A 20,661-nucleotide genomic window follows, 5' to 3' on the forward strand; every position below is an offset into this window, starting at 1 on the left:
TAGCTGCTCCCAGTCCCTTTCTGGCCAGTGTTCCTCAAGGAGCAGGGCCTAGGACCAAGGTCCCTTGAGCCCCTTCCCCTGAGTCAGACCAAGATAAAACCATCATTGCTGCTTCCTGTCTTCCTTCTACCCTGGAGCCTGTCCCCGTTCTATACTAGACTCCTCCCCTCCTCCGCTAGAATTCCTCAGAGGCACGGGGCTCCCTCTTCCAAGTAAGTATCTCCCAGGATGTCCTGCAAGTAGAGCTTCCAAACTTCTTTTTATCACCTTCCCTCACTCCTGCCCAAGAAAGCTATTGTAAGAGAAAAGGTTAAAGAAAAGAAAAAAGAAAAACACTCTATAGGCCGTGCTCCTCTCTCGTCATACTAACCCCTTCCTGGAAAGCTTTGCCCCCTGCTGTGGGGGAAGCCCTGAGGGGCCAGGCAGGCAGTGCTGAGCTGGGGACCTGCTGCTCAGCTGGACGCACATTTCCTTCCCCTGGATGAGCAGCCTACAAGCCGTGGGGTGGGGGTGCGGAGAGGATTCCACAGTAGCTACTGGGACGCCAGAATGAGATGGCACTTCCCAACTGGGTCTCAATCCAGTTTTATCCACTTGAAACCTAATATTTAACCTCTAATCTGTCTGGTTCCTGTATCTACTTTCTCAAATGGGTTGGGGAGGGAAGAAGGGGAGTTAATTTATTGGCCCCACTAAAAGAAGAGCAATCATGGTATAATTATAGACAATTGTCAGCAGTCCAAATTATTGATCCTCTCAAGAGGCTGGGTATTCTTTTAAATGAACATAAGACTGAAAGAAAAAAAAAAATCACAAAGAAAAGGCAAGAGGCCCATCACTTCATCACAGGATCGCTCTTAAAAAAATTGAAAGTAATGAACACAGGTGAAGGTCAAAAAATTTAAACAGAATAGAAAAGGTTTAAAAAATAAAATCTCCCTTTCTAATTCCCAGCACCCTCTCCTCCTTCCCCCTCAAACTGTCAATAAGTATATCCTTTTATTTGAATGTATATATAGAGAGACAATTGTATTTCTTCTTTTTTCTCATTTACACAAAAGCTAATTGGCTTTTTAACAGCTGGGAGGCCCCAGCTACAAACAAGCTGGGGAGGTATGACCTGGATTCCTTCTCAATTACCCCTGCCTTCTGCCTACAGCCCCTTTTGCCCCATAAGAACATCATCCCTGTATTCCAAGGTATCCCCACTTACCACACCCACCCCACTCCCTCAGAGCAAGTCCCTCAAAAAGAACCAAGTCATCTGATGGCTATGGAGTAAGATGCCCTCACTGTGGGGAACATAGGACTCTGTATTATTTCTGCAACTTACTGTGAGTCTATAATTACTTCAAAATAAAAAGCATTTCTAAAATGAAATAAGTTACCACTCGACAGGGAAAACCACAGTGAAGAACCTGAAAGTAAGAGGACGATAAGTAACAGATGATGACAAATTTCTCTGATAATACAATGTGCCAACATCAGCCCCAGCCTCTGTCGCTTCTTTCCACCGTGTTCACTGACCAGGGTTGTAGCATCGGCCAGTTCTTGCAATGCCTTAGGACAGGTTTGATTTTCTTTAACGAACAAAACATTATTTTCCAATAAAACTGTTTGTTGCAAACTTGAAAATGTTACCACTAGATCTGAAGCAATTTTTGTTTTGTTCCGTTTTTTTCTTAATAGCTGATTAAGTTTCTATCCTCTTTTAAAAAAATCAAAACTAAACTTTAAAAGTAGGTAAGTATTTAAGTTTGCAGAGAAAGGTATGGCTCTCCAGATGGGGAGTCCATCCAATTCATGATCTCAAGCATTTTATGGCCACACTTCCTTGCAAATCATATTGATGGCAAAGATCCAGCTGCATACTCAAGTGTTTTGTCACATTCCTGACCCCAGAATCAAATTTCTCATGTGGGAGGTTGAGCCAAAGGTATGTCCTGACAAATCCCTACAGAAGTAGATTCCTGTCCATCTCCACTTCCGCTTAAAAGTCCGAAGAAGGGCAAACTGGAAGCTCTGAGTTTTAAGAAGCCCCTTAACAGAGAAGGCAATGGTACCCCACTCCAGTACTCTTGCCTGGAAAATCCCATGGTCGGAGGAGCCTGGCAGGCTGCAGTCCATGGGGTCATGAAGAGTCGGACACAACTGAGCAACTTCACTTTCACTTTTCACTTTCATGCACTGGAGAAGGAAATGGCAACCCACTCCAGTGTTCTTGCCTGGAGAATCCCAGGGACGGCAGACCCTGGTAGGCTGCCGTCTATGGGGTCGCACAGAGTTGGACATGACTGAAGCAACTTAGCAGCAGCAGCAGTAGCAGTAACTCTATCAAGGCTGAGAGGAAGGCCATGTCGGCCATCCAACCCTGATGAGAGAGAGAGGCCTGTGCTAAGCCACTACATGGGCTGCTCCTAAAAACCTTCGCTTTGAATGGAGGTCTTTGAATAAGGACAGAGCTACTCAATCCCCTAAAACAGGGATGGGCTAAAACCCTAGTGGCCCTCTCTTAGACAGGGATCCAGATACTCCCTCATTCCCAGCTTCAGGATGAGGCAGTATGAGAGAGGGCCTTTGGACCTCACACTCTGAGTTCCTAAATTCTTGTCAAAATGGCACCCATCTGAGCATCCTGAGTTGAAGAGTTCATGGAGCTTGACCAACGCAGTCAGTGTGGTACTCAAGTCAGAGAGATCAACCTCCCTTCTTATCTACAGTTATCTCCGATCTGGGTTGTCTAGGGTGGGATAAAAGTCCATGTCCCTGAGACCATGAATGCTGCTCTGTCACTCCAATCCCTGTGCAGCATAAGCTAGGCTTTTCTGGAAGTCAGCTGAAAGGTCCTGGTAAGTCCAGGACTTCCTAACCAGGCCAAGTTCTTATCTTATCATTGAACCACATGTGACAGACATTGTTAATGACTCACTTTAGCCACACAGACTTCTACTTTCAGGAGCAAACTGTCCCCAAGGTTCTCCTTTCTACACAAAACCCAAACTGCCTTCATCTCTGGGCATCAACTCACAGACACACACCCAATTCTTTCATGAGTGTGATAAAATATTTTAAGTTTTAAAAATTTATCTGGAAAGAATCAATTAAGCTAAACGTATTATCTTAATCTAGCTTTGACATACTATATTTACTAAATTTACTTTTTTCAAAATTTATTTAAAAGCTAACACACACACAAAGAAATTAGAAATTATGTCCCCACTTTTAGAAAACCAGTAGGAAGATTTTTCAAAGTGCTGCAAGTAAGGGACAAGAGCCCCACTTGAACAAGTAAGAAGCTACTATATCCATGCTCAGAACACTGAACAGAAATCATAAGGAAGAAGAAAGTCAACAGAGAGTGCTAGTTTAAGTCTGAAACTAAAGCCTCTGCTACCACAGAATAGAAAACAATAACATTATGTAGCATATGATAGTTTACAAAGCACTTTCACAGCCATGTATCATTTGATTATAATAATCCTATTATTATAAACCCCACACTGCAGATGGGAAAATGCAGTTTAGCGATTTGCCCTGGTTTATATTTACAAAGTCAGAACTAAATTCCAGTTTTCTGACTCCAAGTCCCTTGAATTCTCTACCACATCAGTGTTCTTCATATTTCACTTCATCCCACGTTCATACATTTTTACCAAATCAGCTTTCCATCTGTATAATCATTTCCCTATTATTTACATTTATAACTGCCTCATGAAGGCACTGAATCTTGTAATAATCTATAATAGAAATGTGTCTGAAAAAGTATACGTGTGTGTATGTGTGTATATGTATCTGAACCGCTTTGCTGTACACCTGAAACTGACACCACATTGTAAACCAGCTATACTACAGTAAAAATTTAAGGCTGCATATATTTTAAAATACTTTTCCTATAAATGATCATCAATAAAAAATAACCATAAAATTAAAAACAATATAACCAAAATGATAATATTAACTTTTAGCTGGACATTTGACTGTCAAAAACTCTGGGTTTGGTTTCTGTTTTCTCGTCATTAAAAAGAAAGAAAGGAAGAAAAATGAAAAAAAGGAAGGCATAAAGAGAGGGCAGGATGGAGGACAGGACAGAGAAGGAGGAAGAGAAGGAAAAGATCATGAAGCCTTAAGGACACAAAGCTGAGACTTTCTCCTAGAGTTAGTCAGAAGGATTGAAAGAAAACTGAACCGGGAATAATAATAAGGCCTCCCAAGGTAATTCTGTTGTTATTTAACTCTGTGCTCCTGAGCCCACAGAGGGTAGCTCACCCTTTGAGAAGCACTGCCTTGAGCCATGCTTCACCACACATTATGTTAACATGGGAAGACATCTGAAATATTGAAATGGGATAAGTTAGGAGTTTGGGATTAATATATATACAAACTACTATATATAAAACAGATAACCAACAAGGACCTACTATATAGCACAGGAAACTATACTCAGTATCATATAACAATCTATAATGGAAAAGTGTCTGAAAATGTATATGCATGTATATATGGATATATATATACCTGAACCACTTTGCTATACACGTGAAACACCACATTGTAAATCAACTATACTACAATAAAAATTTTAAAATAAAGTATTTCAAGTAAAGCAAATTGCTTGAAGGTCCAATACTGGCTTGGACTTAAATAATGCTCTCTAAAGCTCAGGCTTTACAGTAAACTCCGAGAGATAATGGAGGCCAGGGAAGCCTGGTGTGCTGCAGTTCATGGGGTCACAAAGAGTCAGACACAACTTTGCGACTGAAACAACAGAGCTCAGGCAGGTTATCTGCAAATCGAGGAGAAAGAAAAGAGATTGCGATGAGATGTCTAATAGTCCTCAGATTCTAATATTTGTAAAATCTTAAACTCTTTGAAGAGGGTGCATAAAAAAAGAGATCATGAATGCAGAAACAAGAGGAAAAGACACATCTTGGATAGGAAGACAAACAATTTGCATTCTGCTTCTCTTTCACAGAAGAACTGTGCAAGGACATTTGAGGGCCATATAAGGTCTGCCTGCTTTTTTCTTCTTGCTTTTATTTTCTACCTTTCTTTCTTCCTTTCTAAAGATACTTTCCAGAAATATTTTAATAGCTGTCAATTCACATAGTAAGATAAACAACTATTTAGTTTTTAAAAATTAATTAATACATATGCTAACAAGATAATGAGGCTGGACCTTTACTTAACCCTCAGAGTTTTTTAAAAAGAAAAAGTAATTGGAGATTGTAGCAAAGGAGGTATACCCAGCATCAAGTAATTCAATGGAATGACTGGCTTTTTTAACAGGAAAAGAATGACTTGAAAATCGCCAGCCAGTCAACCTAAATGATATCCTTAGTAATATCAGGGAGCCAATACAAAAGAATAAATTTTTTTAAACACCCCTAATGTAGAATAGCATCCTGAAAGCATTAGAAAATGAAGGCCAAGTGCCTTGCTGGCAGTATTTGAGTGCCAAGGGCCAAAAAAAAAAAAAAAAAAAGCCAATTACTTGATTCTCAGGAAAGTACTTTATTATAATGCCCTAGAGTTCTTCACACAAAAAGCATCACTTCCTCAGTGAAACAAGTCATATAAAATCCACTTCCACAAAAAATTAGCAGTTAAAGCTGATAATGGGGTTCTATACAACATGCTTCTATATCAAGACTATGAAACCTCAGCAATGGATACACGTTTTTCTTCCACAAAAACGACTTTTCCCCACCACTGATCAGTTGTGTGTCATGAGTGACAAAAGAAACCCAGACAATGGCAGTCATTTGTTAATGAGGGTTGTCTGACCAGAAGAACTTTTTTTTTTTGGTATTGTCTCATTTCACTCCCATTTCCACCAAGAAGACGCTGCAAGCTCAGGAAACTTAAGAGTCAGTTTCCAAATTGGAAAATGTTGCAAATACCAATAAGGAATAAACATGCTCAGCAGCAACTGCTCAGCCCAGGCGGGGAGAGGGGTAAACCAGATGGTCTTTTCCAACCCAGATTTCGATGATCTACAACAGAACCTGGATGACTCGGAGAAATTGAGATGCAATTTGGAATCTGCTTTATAAAATAGAATCCCAAACAAAGACATTCAACAAGGCAGAGAAGTCTAAAAAGGAATGAAAATGGATTCCGGGTAAGAACAGAAATCAAGCCAGCTTGAGACTCATGAAGAAATAACGGCTGTCCCCCAAATCACAGCATTTTTGGAGGGGAAGGTGACTTAGAGAGCTGACAGTCTGGGGGTCACAAACTCAAATGCATGCTCACCTGGCTAGAGATCAGAAACAAAGCAAGGTAGAAATAGTGGAGACAAGGTTAATTGAAGAGTGCATGATGTGTCTGAAAGCATTCCAATTAAAAAGAAAACTGAAATAGGTATGCTGGCCAAATAAAACAGCTCTTGAAGCCAGTTTAGCCTAGGAGCTTCCTGTTTGTATCTGATCATCGGACTCCTCCTAACTCTACCCTACTGTCTACACATGAGGAAACTGAGGACCAGAGAACTCATATCATTTGATGATAAGCATGCAATAGTGTTTGCTTGTAGCAGGGCCAAAATGCTAGGATTATATTACACACCGAGATGATGTTAAATGGAAAAAAATGAAATGACATTAAGGTAAAAATCTTGCATGCCTTTAGATCAGGTGTACTAAGTTCACAGAGCTTATTTTTTCAGAGGCCAAATTATATCATCTAGTTAAAACATAAAGCTACTGAGAATTGCTGGAAGATGTATGCAAGGAGAGGTTGTGCAAAAAAACAAAACAAAAATCCTAAGTAGTCAAGAGTCAGATATCCAGTTTTTCAAAAACCAGTGTTAAGTCCATAATTATCTTTGTCACAACAGTCCTGAGTAAGATGGCAAGTGGAGTTCCTGACTTCTATTTTCCAGGCAGTAAAAACGAGGGACAAAGAACCCTCACAGTTTTATTTTTAATGGATTCTTTAAAGTTACATGCTCAAGGTTCCTTCTAGATACTCCTCAAAAAGCAAGGTAAGAAAAATCCTCTCCATTCTTGGTATTGGGGAATGTACATTTTTTAAAAATTGGGTAAGCTTAAGACTTAAAAAAAAATAAAAAGTGAAGTTCCGAGGGAAAAAATTTCATTGAGATATATTAAGTGGTGTGAAATCTCCCTAGGAAATTCATGAAGTCCAGAGAAGGATGACGAGATCCTCCCCTAGGGCAGCTAGAAGCAGATGAGACAAAGAACTGGAAATCTTCTTTCTGGGAGCCCCCCCTTCTGTCAGCCAACGGGACTTTCCTTCCCTGGTTTCTGTGTGTCTAAGAAACACACAAACACACACTCCTCAGAAGGAGGAGATGCAGTCTGTACACACAGCTGGCATCTCTTGACATAAATCTCTCCATAGGTACTGGGCTAAACCTTCAATATGAGGAAATAATCTTCAAGTTTTATAGCAGCATATGCATGATTCTTCCCCCTCCCCCATAAAACTCCCAACATGAACAACCACATCATGAACAACATCAAATTATTGCTTTTCAGAGGCCAATTCAAAAACACCCACTTTATCACAGAAAGAATATTCCTTGTGTATGTGAGTGCTTCCATTATGTCTTATTTGAAGGGGGAAAATGAAATAAAAATCCTATCGGAGATATTTATAGATCTCATAAAACCTGATTCACTCTCATAAGCTGCTGTAAGCTCAGTCATCAGGTAAGGCAGAAAAGGCAGGTGTAGTAACCGGCACTGTATTACAGTATATGTGCCTAATTCTGACTCACAAAGAAAAATATCCACATGCCGGGAAAACTTAGGAAAAGTCCCAAGTAAGACTGGAAAGAAAGGGAATGAGTTGGACATGGGCGTGAGCAAGCCAAGCAAATCCCAACAGTATCAAAGGAGGCCGAGTTTTGGGGGGCAATGGATATTGCGAGTATTTCCCCACTACTAAGCGCAAGTGATTTCATGAAAGCTGCTCTGGTGGGATGGATAAAGGAAATACCATGCCTTCCCATCATTCACCTTCTCTTAGACACTCGAGATGACTAGGGCCTTAGAGAAACCAGTGATACTATTTAGAAAAAGAGTACTGTTTTCAACAGAAGGAAGAATGGTTGAAAATGGGAAAAGAATTTGTTGAGTGGATCCTATGTGTCAGACACTGGGCCAGAGAGCCAACATGCCTGCTCTTACTTAGGCATTATTGTCTCTATTCCACCCATGACAGAATAGACTCAGAGATGTTGGGTGACTTTCTCAAGGCTCCAGCTCTGCCTGATTTCAACACCTCATGTAATTTGACTAATACAAACACTATGACCTTAAGAAACCCTAACTAAAGTGTCAGTCGCTCAGTCATTGACTCTTTGCGACCCCATGGACTGTGGCCCACCAGGTTCCTCTGTCCATGGGATTCTCCAGGCAAGAATACTGGAGTAGATTGCCATGCCCTTCTACGGGGGATCTTTCTGATCCAGGGATCAAACAAGGTCTCCTGTACTGCAGGTAGATTCTTTACCATCTGAGCCATTATAGGGCTCTTTTTCAGATGAGAAAACCAAGTCCCAGAAAGATAGGCCAGAAAGCCTTCAAATCCATACAGTTCCACTGAGTCCCAAGCCATGACCTTTGGCTTCTGCCTTGGTGTCTCCTTCCTAACTAGGAGTCAGTATAAATGTAGAAATTCAGAGTCCTGAGCATACTGCCTGGGCTCATTCTGAGCCCAATCTGACTCAACCAGACTTCCAAGTTGTGTGACTTTAGGCAAGTCATTTAATAACTCTCACCTCAATGTATCCATCTGTAAAAGGAGGATTAAGCAGAACATATATCTCACAGGGTTGGTGTGAGAGTTAAATGAAATGATGTATATAACGTGCTCAGATGAGATCATCTCTAGGAAGTATCTGATATCTATTAGATATTATTCCTAGAGGAGGGCATGGCAACCCACTCCAGTATTCTTGCCTGGAGAATCCCATGGACAGAGGAGGCTGGTGGGCTACAGTCCACAGGGTCACAAAGAGTCGGACACGAGTAAAGCAACTTAGCACAGGTATTATTATGATGCTTGTTATGGTGACAGACAGAATGGCCAAGTTGAAAGAAGGAAGAGGAAAGAATGTTCCACCATGGGTTTTGCAACTCATCTGCTTTGCAGCCACATGAATACAACTTGCTTCATCTTCCTCTGCCCCATTTTTCTCACCTCTGAATGGGAAATTCTGTAATATCTGCCTGTTCCTTAGTTACAGAAAGAATGTGCCAGTGACAAGAGATCCTGATCAAAACACCCTGAGTCCTTGAGAACAAAAGCTCAATACAGATGTCTGTTAGACTCTTACAAGCCAACGTGAACATCCCCATCACAGGGGAAACCATCTCTTGGTCCATATTAAAGAAAGAAAGAAAGAAACTTAATACAGGGAGGTAAATGCACAGGGGAGGGCCGGGTCATCTTGGAATGCAGAAGGCAAAGCCAAAGACTCAGTGTGACACTGAGCAGCATCTCAGGGAGCTCACAGGAGAATCAGCTCTGCACAGGGGGCTCCTCGCAGATGACATCCTTCACCTCTTAGACAGGAGCTGTGCTCTATGAACAGGGTCTACAGTGGCCCTATGAACAAACACTAAGAGCTCAAAAGGGAGGGATGGGGCCATCTATTTCCACTCCTTTGTATGCCAAGCAAATCTGCCGCCTCTCCAAAAATAAGAGCCAGCACTGTGACCAGTCCATTGAATTCCCGCAACCTGAGCTCTGGAAGGTGAGCATGAACGCAGGGTCAGGAGCAGGCAGGCACTCCCTTGTCGAGCGATTGCTCCACAGCTAATTGCCGTTTTCACAGCTGGGTTGAGCTTTCCAAAAGATATCCTTCAACCCTGAGCTCTGAGCTCCTCTCCTGATGTTCTCTCTTGCCAACCATACCCCCATCAAAGACAGTTTATAGATGAAAGGATGCAGCTACAGTACATACATTTTTGCAAACATCACAGTTTGAAATCGAGGCCTTTCTAAGGCTTCTTTGTGAAAATCACCACATGCCCACAGTCATTACCACAAGAGCTAAAGCCTTCTATGGACAAGGAGGCGGCCCCCTTGCCTGAATGTCCTCGGTGGCAATTCTTCTACAGTTTATTTTTGCTCCTCTTACTAGAAACTTGGGTCCTTTGAAATTCTTTATAAACAGAGTCTACTTGCAAACAGTGAGGTCAGAAAGAAATCTGTTGAACTGGTACCTAATACCTATCTGGCATCATCCAACAGATGTTCATGCATGCATCCATCCCTTTAAAACCACAGAGCGGGCTGAGGTAAGTGGAAAATCATGGTCGAGAGCCTGCCGAGAATGAATTATTTGAAGCACGGCACGGCTGGAGTTTAGTGCCCACCACCACAAAAGTACCAGAAATGGAATTTGACCAGGTTAAGCAAACCTCTAGTGGGTCAGAGGAAATGTAAGCTAAATGAGACTGTACTCAACACTTTAGGGTAAAGGAAAGCAAAACAAGAAAGATCAAACAACACTTGGACAGTTGCTATTAACCAAGGAGCTGGATGAAGTATACCCACGACTACCCTGCTTTATTATAAACCTCTTTTACACTTAGCTTCCAAGTTATACAAGAAATAAAATATTTCCATATAAGGAATAGCCAACTACAACTTTGATCTATCTGATATCAACCTTCCATAGATTAAGAGCTCAAAACCTTGGCTGCATATTGGAATCACCCAGAAGATTATTAAAAAAAAAAAACAAACACTGATGTCTGGGTTCCACCCAAAGGAATACTGATATAATTGGTCTGGGGTACAACCACAGTTGTGAATCATTACTGCACACATAGTCAAATCTTAAGTCACAGTCATATCTTAAGTCTTAAATATCCACTGATTATCTACCATGTGCATGGCTTTCTAAGAACCTGAAGGGTTATGTATTAAAAGTTTATTCTCAGAATTATAACCAAGGCATGGACTTTGCTCCAAATCATACAACCTAACTGGAAAAACAGGGTAATGGGGAAAAAAGAAAAACTATATTACAGGACAAAACTGAAAAGCATCACGAGGAAGTAGAAAGTTCTACACAAAAGTGTAGAAATAGCAGCAATTACTGTTGGCAAAGGGAAAGTGAGGGAGTTTCCTGGATGATGTGGCAACCATCTGAAAGTCAAAGGATGGGTAGAATTTGGACAAAGAGACTCATGAGGGAAAAGGAAAAAGAAGGGAAAAGTCTGAAGGAAATGACATAAATGAAGACAGAAGCAGAAAGAGCACAATCATTCAATTTGTATGGCAGTGCGCATGGTAACAAGAGGGCAAACTTGTAACTACTACCTAGCCTCAGTCTAGGAATACTGTGACTCTTAGACGTTTGGCGTCATCATACGCAAAAGAGGGAAACACCAACAATCTGAAACACGGTGATTGAGGTAGAAAGTCAATCCAGGTGAGGTGGCCAGGCTGCCCTGGGGCAATGGCAGAACAAGAAGAAAGCCAACCAGGTGCCGTATGGTGAGATCCAAATCAGGGGGATTCTTCAACCGATGACAGTCAAGGGAAAGAGAGAAGCCACAGATGATAGAACCTTCAAACCTGGATCCCAGAAGAAAGGCGATTAGTACAAGAAACAGGGGAGCCAGGAAAAGGAGGACAGACTGGATGAGCTCACACTTCGGGGTATATTCAGCTGAGGTCATAACTGGACAATCCCAAAAGTCTTTAGTGTCAGCCCCCATGTTTCCAATTCCAAACCGTGAGACTGAACTCAGGAAGATACCGGAGCTGGACATGTAGATTACAGCTTTGATGAAATAAAGAAGTCTCCATTTGGGAAGCAAACTTCAATTTCTAAGATCTTAGAGGTGAAGCCAATCTGTGAGACAAGTTCCAACAGAGAACTTTTACCATCATCACTACCAGAGATTGGGTGGAGACGGGCCAAAAGTTGCTGGGAAGTAGAGTGAAGAGCGCCCCAAGTTTCCTTTCCTCGCTAGAGTCACTCAAAATTAGGCCAGCACAATCCTTCCAGCCCCACAGGACTTTTTTAAAAACACACAGAAGTTGACTCTCTTCCCAACTGCTTATCACAATGTGCAATATTTTTTTGTTTAAATTTGTAAAACATTACAACTTCACTGCCCATCCAACCCTCTCAAGAAATCTTAAAACACTTCAGAAAAGCTTTTCCTGAATTGGCACATGATAACTGCTACAGTTTCACGCAGTCTCTTAGTTGGCAAGTTGCCAGAGACAAAGCATTTCACCATTTCGCACTTGACGCTTTCCACATAAAACCCCAGTTCCACCATCCATCCAGCTCCCTACCACATCTATCTCAATGCACCTCCTTATTCTCACTCCATTTGTTATCATTTAAGTGACAGCACTTTTTTTCATAGGGCTGGAGTTGTAATTGGGGGCTTTTGTTTTGTCTTTTTAGTACAGTGTACATTTTCCAGGTTACCACACATTATTAAAAGTGGAAAAAGAGATAAAATGACACACATAAGCTTTCTCCAAGATATCAATAGCTTGGTTTAGGGCCCAGACAATTCCCAAACTTCATGTACAAGGGCTGTTCAAAGTAAAAACAGGATTTTTTTGCCTCCTTTTAAGGGGAAACAGGGAAAGAAAGAGGAGGAAAGATGAGAAGTAACCCAAAATATACTCAGAACAACATGATGAAAAGCAAGCAAATGGATCATGTGGACATCTGAAAGAGTCTGGGGCCTAGGACCGCCATCCATGTTAACAACAGCTGGACCTTGGAAGGTTCAGTGTTCCATCTGGCTTCAACAATCACTTGGTCCTAGCCTAGTGTTTTAAAGAAACCAAGAGCCTTTCAGGATTTGAAACTCTAAGATTATCTGCATCTAGCTTTGATAACAGGCCTGGGGCCTGACTTTTAATATGACCCTTAGGAAATGTCAATAAACCCATATTCAGAAATAGATATTGCATACGGCTCTACATTAATTATTTTAATTACCTATAATCATTTCCGAATGACACAGACAGGGATGCTGTTTCCTGGCCATTACGGACATGTGTATTTACGCTGTCTACTCATCTGCCCTCAAAGGGCCACCAGCCCCATTACCCCATTAGCTAAAACAAAAGCACAACAGAACTTAGTAAATCTCAAGTATGTTCTTTAAACAAGATTTTAACAAGGTGAGGCTATATAGAGAGGCATGGGTCAGTACTCAAATTCAGGACTTCAAATCTCTCTTTTTGGCAACAGTGTTCTGATAGTGCATTACTGAATTCTGAACATGCTCACTCTCCCCTACTGGAGTCAAGCTCATACAGGGCAGAGCCTATAGCCAATTCAAATTCACATCACCCAAACAGTATTTTGCACATAACCAAAGTAAAGGAATGAAGTACTGACTGTGAAGTATTTTCCATATTTTCATATAAATAGAGAAAAGCCCACAAGGTGTGACTGAGTGCCTCGACCAGCTCAGTCAGCAGTGTGAATCACTGTGAAATCATAAGTCACTCCCATGTCAAGCAGGCTGATCCTAGATGGATCTCGAAGCTGCTGCTGACCCTCAGCTATCCCTCTGTATGTCACGCACGTGGTGGATGGGGACAGCTGGAAGCTGCTCTAATGGAGAGTGCAGCAGACACAATACACTCAGCAGGACCAAATTCTCAGGGTCACAACAAAATACCAAGTGACGAAAACAAAAAGGTACCAAGGCAGGAGAAATGATTCTCCAAATTAGCAGCAGAAAACAAAAGTGAAAGAACAAGAAGGGAGAGGAACAAGATGATGACTAATTTTAGGTAAAAACCTGTTCTAGTAATGCAGGACTTGATTTGGGGAACACTTAAATTGAATGAGGAGAGTTTCTCCTGTGGGTGTGTGATGTTCTAAAATAAGCACACAATGTATCTGGGCAGAGGAGTATTTCTTAACTTGCAGGTGTTGCATGTAACATTAATGATTAGCTGCTGTATCTTGTTCCACTGACTTTAACACCTTTAGTGCTTGTACAGCTTCCTAATCACTGTTCTTGGTAAGATCTGGCGATCTGGGTTAAAAATTTCTACCTGTTCACGCAAAGCAAGCACTCAGTTGATCTGGGAAAACAAAGGGGTGTATTTGTAGAGAGATACATCTCCACCCCTCACCCTTCTGGCACTGCTCAGGTTACGTTGGGGAGCTGTCCTAAACTTTCAGCAAATCTCTGTCCCAACATACATGCTAACTGATAGACTGAGTGAACCGGAATCACAGAGGCATTCTCTGCATTTGCCAATCATGGAGGCCAGCAAAGGTGACTGAAAACTCCTGGCATGCTACTGCCAAACTGCAGAGATAGGGGGTGTCTCCACCCCATGTGACCAGCTACCCTCTCAACGTGAGTCATTTGGGGCTGGCTGGAGGAAACTGCCTTCCCTCCCCAATAAGCATAGGCTGATTAAAGAATTCTGCATTGCCTTCTTGTACGCACAAAGTTAAAATGCAGGAATTCTCTGATGGGAGAAGAATCTGAAGATTTATAAGAGAATGGCAACTAAAAGCTCCATTAGGACCCTCTCTAAACTATTCCCATTTAAGTGGAGAGGCAAATAGCCCCCACTGGCATTTATATTTAGAATGGGCTGAGAGAGAGGAAGAGCGCATTTTGAACACTGAAGGTCTCTGACATACCCATACATAAATCATTTCAGGGTGAGGTGTCACAGTGCATCTTCTGCTCTGCCCTTTAAATGGATTGGACCCCAACATCACATTCTCCTCAGGGTAGGGAGTGGGGGTGGGAGTTACATGGAGAACAAAGAAGTCACCACTTCCTTTACCCCCTCTCCCGCAACTAAAGACAGATGTAGTTAAAAAAAAAAAAATCTGCATTGTAACATTCATTCACTTTAAAATACCAAACTGAAACAGGTAGACTTAATGATCATGTTTAGAAACCCTAAATCTACACAGAGATGTATCTATTCAGAAGAACATGGAAATGAATCTGTTAAAGAAAGGCTAAGTGTGTGATTGATGGCATTCACATGTGCTTTCATTTGTAAAGCTACATTTATTTAGTGACTGCATCCTTATAAAGGAAATCTGGGTAACAGGGGCAGTTCCAATTTTTTTTTTCAGTCTGCCAAGTCACTGTTTCAAATTTTTTTAAAAATAGGCTTATGGTAACTAAAGAACGCACAAATCACATACAATAAATAAATAAATAAATAAAAAGCCAGCTATTTTATCCTTTCAGTGTGGTTAGCAAGGCTCCTTTGTGTCTACAAATTTCCCTGGGTGGTGCTGTTGCCAAGAAATTCTAATTCACGACAAGGTTTTCTGCAAACTGGGGACAGAGGCAAACCTGCGGGTGCAGGGACCCTACAGTTTGCTTTGTCTTTCTGGCTGAGACAGCACCTGGCTGCTCGGGCCTGTAGAAGGCAGTGCGAAGGCACGATCCCCGTGTAGGAGAAGCAACGTAGCTCACGGACCAAATCCTATCCCTTGCACCATGAGGCTGCTCTTGGAAGGCAACCATTTTTGTAGGCTGTCCCCTAGAGATGCTTCATACCAAAGGCCCTTATAAAAAGTGGTTCAGGGTGCCTGTCACCAAGATGAAATTGCAGTGTTATGGGGACGCTGCAGTTCTTACAGTAGCCAAGTATGCCATTAGTTTAAAACAATGGGGGAGTGGGGGAGGAGGGAGGAATGTTCTATGATTTATTTATTTGTTTCCAGTAGCAGTGGAAAATTTTCTCTGAGCACAAGGGAGGCCTGAAACTGACCCCATCTGCCAATTATGAATCAGCATTAACAACAAACATAATTCCATAAGAGTTTTCCAGTAAACACACCATGCTCCTCAATGGCATGAAGCAAGGCTAAGTGTAAATAAGACTTAGAACATCATTACTTGACCTGTACTCATGAAACAGCAGTCTAGGTATGAAGAATATATCAAAATTCTAAAAGTGCTTGTAGCTTCCCAAAGAAAAATAACCATCAATATTGTATTAAATCCTTCTTCATCTTCCAAGTCAGCAGCACATCCAGAAAAATCATGATTTCTGACAGCAACAAAACTCATGAATGGGTCCCCCGTTATCCATCAAGTGGTACCCTATACACTACGCTAGCTTCTGTCCTACCTTTGACTTTTTTCTACTTTTGCTCAGACAGCTCTTGGAAAATTTCCTGCAAGTTTCCGAAGGGCTTAAGGCTGGTGGCCGTAGGAGTTGTGCGTCAGCTGAATTCCATAAAATAATAGACCACATAAGCACAGCGTAATTTACAGTTATATGACAGGCAGGGATGATGTTACTTGAGCCAAGTGCTTAAGTATGCAGTCAGAGCCCAGGAATGGAGAGCTGTTAATGTAGGATGTCCATCTGGATTTAAAAATTATACCGGCAACGATTTTCACAGTTGGAGCTGGATGTGGAGAAGACATGATTGTCCCAAAACCCAATGTCAAAATGATGACCCCTGTGACAGGAGATCCATGACAAGCTCACTGACTGTTAAGCAGGACAATTATCTCAGGCAAGAATTTAAAATAAAACCTCCATCCTTAATTTTCAAATGCACAGATGTTCTTGGGTTTATCATCCAAGCCAGTCTTTTCTTAGGAACCAAACCAGATTACTGGAATCTCTGCATTTCGCTCATCTCCTCAAGGTACACTGTTCACTTTCAGGAGTACATCTAATAATTGCTCCTCATTTGACCTCTAAAATCTGATTACCCCAGAGCATCAGCAAACTTCCTCCGGCCTGGGGTTCTTTGTAGCAACCTTCCTGAGCTGATTTGAGCAAAGGAGACTTAAAATTTCACCATCTGATGGTTGATTTGGAACCAACAATTGCATGTAACCACATTCCCCTCCTTTATACTCAGAAGCAGCACAGGGGAGGGTGTAGGGAGAGAGAGGAAGAGAGAGAAGTTGGAGATATGTCACCAGTACGAACTTGGGAGTCCCAGTCACCTTTACAGAAAGCATTTGTGACTAAGGAGTCCAGAGAAGAAAGCTCTTTGGAGTGACAGCTCATTTAGGACTGTGTCCTCAACAAGTTATATTTCAGTATGGACTATGAGCATGCTTCTGAAAGAGCGTGGTAAAGGATCTGAAGGTGAGGGTAACAGGCAGTAGGACAGGATTAAGGCAAGAAATAGGGAAGGAGGTGCAGTGGGCTGAAATTCCTTTGCCCACAGATAGAAACTAAACTAGAGGTTCCTCGAAGTGGGTGAGATGAAGTGAGGAGGAAGGGGGGTGGGAGGTGGAGAGAAAAGCAGAGAAAGCTTCTGAGGAAACAATAGATCTAATACATCCTCTAATTATCAAACCAATGATGTTTCCTTATAGATCTAGATGTTCTCATGGATGGTCTAACCAGATCTAGAAAGGCAGGTTTCCTCTGGAGAGGCCTTCCCCAAAAAGCAGGCTTTACTACTGTGAAAACTTGAACCAAAACAAAGTTGGGTGATTCATCAGGGGGGAACGTTGTAACAAATAAAGCCAACTTTCTTTCCTCCAAGCCTACTTAACAGTTAGTCACAAACAAGGGTTGCCTAAATCAACAGATTCTCTTCCCTAACGAGTCTAGACAGTTGTTAATAGGCAACCAATTCAACACCAGTGGGCTGACAGTGTGAAATGAAGACTATTTCTGAAAATGAAATTCTGGCAACCTTTTGGTTTAATTAGCATGTGAAATAAAAGGAGGAAAAAGCTCCAGTGAGACCCTTCATGAGGCAGTCTCATCAAGGATGGAAGAAAGGATGCACTGGAGAAATGCCTTATGCTAAAAAAGTGTGCGCTGTGTGTGCCTTTAGAGAAGGACAAAGTCAAACACATCTGCCAGCATCCTCAGGCAGGAATGCATGTGTGGACCCACAGACACCAGAGACCAGTATCCAGAGAAACTCCAGCCTGGAAGAATCAGGGGAGTAACGGCAATTAGTAACAATGGTACAGAGGATCACCTCCTTACACCGAAAACCAAACCTCACTCGCTAAAGCAGCGACTGTTACATCCTTAGACTCAAGCCGGCAAATCCCGCTTTGGATCCTGGCAGAGGAAATCCAGCCGTTCATTAGCCTTAACAAGCTGCTGTCACGAAGCAGAGAAGTTACATGAGCAGCCACACACCAAGCCTCTCGCAGCCCTCCCCAAGGGCAAGCACGTTTCTCCAAGACGGATTGTGCACGTTCACACTTCCTCCATGCAAATCTGAATTGTCTTCTTGGACTTTCCATGATACACATTGTAGAATTTTGAAAGAATACTAAAGCATACTCGTGTCCCTCCACCTTCCCCCCATCCACCATCTTTCCTGAAGAAATGTCCCCTCAGCAGCTCCCAATCCTTACTGCGAAAAACCACCGTTTCTGCAGCAGATCTGGCACTTTCCACTGACCAGCACTTTCTTTATTCTACTTCACAAAGCCCAGTGAACTTGTCACCAGCCCCACTTCCCCCTCCCTGGGACACCTAGCCAACTTGGCACTGGTGCCCTTCAGCATCTTAGGAGTTTCTTAACTAGTCCTCTAAGACAAAGTCAGAGGCATGGAAGCACACACCACCCTTTGTCGGAGGTTGTGCTAAGTGGAGAGGGACACCAAAGGAGAGAGGGAAGCAAGGACACACGCAGAGAGTGATCTCTTTCCGTGGATATTGCACTGGGGAAGCCTACAATGCATGGTCAGCACTAGATAGATATATCTTCCCATCCTCCTCCAAGATATCCTTGAGTACCTTTTATAACTGGGTTCCTCGCCCTCCTGCCCACCTTCTAATCTCAAAATCAAGTTCCTATTCTTTATTGACACTCGCTAATTACTAGGAAAACACCCCGCTTTGCTCTTACCACCCCCCACCCCCCCGCATCTGACGGCCGTCAGCACCAGTTGAGAGATGAACCTGATTTAAGGTACCAAGTAGGTACAGCTAGTGCATGTAGGGACGCGGTAGCTGTCTGCGATGGCTCGTTAAGCCCCAAACCCCCTTCCCACCCGGCTCCTCCGAACCCCAGAAGTTAGGCAGGTCTCTGCTGGGGGACAGTGAGCCCAACAAAATGTGCACAAGGATGTGTGTTGGTGACTGAAACGCAGGCAGCTCGGACCGGCTGCTCAGCTCTGCACACTATACGGGGTTAGGGGGTGGGTGGAGAGGTAAGCATATGACTGTTTCCAAAAACATTTTCAACAACAAACAGCCAAAAGGGGGGTAAAAATTAAACAAACAAACAAAAAAATTCAACCCCAAGCCCACACCAACGCAGCCCCTGCGAGTCCGCCGCCACCACACGATTTACACAAGTAATTTAAATCATTCACCTGCTGCCAGGTCTCCTCCAGGGATGGCAAAGCTGAGAAGTAGCCGGTGTCGTGGACAAGTTGTAGCTCCTGGAATATACTATAACTAGCCAACACGTCCATGTTGCTGCTGCCGGGCAAAACCGGAGGAGAAACCCTCCCCCGAACACAGTTGGGTCTGTTTGTTTGTCAGTCTGTCTGGCTCACCCCCCAAGAAGGCAGACATCCAGTGGCCCTTTTGTTTTGTTTTGTTTCAGTCAACTAAAAAGGAAAAAAAAAAAAAAAATCAATGCAGGAGAGAGGGAGAGAGGAGGTGAGAGAGGAGAGACTGAGTGGGGTGGATGGAGAGAAGCATCCAGCGTGTACAGTGCAGACGGCTGCCAGGAAAAGGGGACTTCTCCACGGGAGTAACAATTCCCTTCCAGGGCTCTAATCACTCCAGCTCGTGGATCAGGAAGGGGGATGCAAACTCACTGATACGAAGCTGCCATCTATTTCTGCAGCGCTGTTCGCTCCTAATGCAATCTTTGCTCTTTATTTTGGGAGGTTGCATTTTTTTTTTCTCGCGATCGCTTCTCTCCCCCCCTTTCCTTCCCTCCCCACCCCCCACCCCATCCTCGCTAGTTTGTAGTCTCTCCCCCTCCTCCTCCTTTTCTCCTCCTCCTGCTCTTCCCCCTCCCCAAACTCCCTCCCTCCGCCCCGCTCTCCGCGCAGCCGTGGGATCTCGGAGGAGGGCGTACATTAGGCCGCGTGTGACCATGTAAGGTAAACAGGGGGCTCATGAAGTCACTCAGGACCAATGGGGAGCGCGGAGCGGGACCTGAGGCGGGGCTCGGCCCTGGCGGCGGGCGCCGATTGGCAAGCTGCGAATCTCCCCGCTGCCTTACAAGGCGGTGCGAGGCGAGCTATTTTTAGAGGGCTATATAACGGGGTTGAGGCCGCCGCACAGCGGCCGGGTAGCGTGAGCGCGAGGGACGGGGAGGGTCGCGGCGACACTCTCGCCGGCTCCCGGGACGCCGAGGCGGCTGGGTTCGGGCCGCACGCCGGCCTTCGACCTTCGCTTTGGTGCCAGATGGAAACTCGGGCGGCCGGAGCCGGCGCCCCTCAGAAGGGAGAGGGTCGTGTATCGCCATTCTGGCGTGGACGCGGCCGGTCAGGAGGTGAAAGTCCAGAATGCGGGGTTAGGATGCCTCCTGGAGGAAGAGCAAGGTGGGAGGACGAGGAAGCCGGCGTGGGGAAGAGGGCCAGCCACTTCCCACTCCGCCTCCCTCCCAGGCCTGGGGGCGGGGAACCGCGAGGGAGGGGCAGCACAGAAGAGTTCCACACTTCCTAAAAAATAAACCGGAGCGGGGGAGAAAGGAAAAAGTCACCAAAAACCCCTTCACGAATTCCCCACCGG

The 20,661-nt window shown here is 43.5% G+C and overlaps 1 protein-coding gene across 4 annotated transcripts in view; it reads right to left on the reverse strand.

Moving 5' to 3' along the window:
- KLF7 (Kruppel like factor 7) overlaps positions 1-19,906 on the reverse strand; it is a 105,114-nt gene extending 85,208 nt beyond the window's left edge. The window contains exons 1-2 of one of the 4 annotated variants that reach the window (XM_027565521.1): positions 19,737-19,858; positions 19,284-19,523 (exon numbers count right to left, since the gene is read on the reverse strand). In XM_027565521.1, the coding sequence (XP_027421322.1) occupies positions 19,284-19,385 (102 nt within the window). In that variant the 5' untranslated portion in view covers positions 19,386-19,523; positions 19,737-19,858. Of the gene's footprint in view, positions 1-19,283 lie in introns of all 4 variants that reach the window. The other 3 variants (XM_027565541.1, XM_027565530.1, XM_027565512.1) reach the window with 3 other exon arrangements.
- Between the last annotated feature and the right edge of the window lie 755 nt (positions 19,907-20,661).

This window comes from Bos indicus x Bos taurus, chromosome 2 (assembly GCF_003369695.1).
Source record: "Bos indicus x Bos taurus breed Angus x Brahman F1 hybrid chromosome 2, Bos_hybrid_MaternalHap_v2.0, whole genome shotgun sequence".
NCBI classification, from domain to species: Eukaryota; Metazoa; Chordata; class Mammalia; order Artiodactyla; family Bovidae; genus Bos; species Bos indicus x Bos taurus.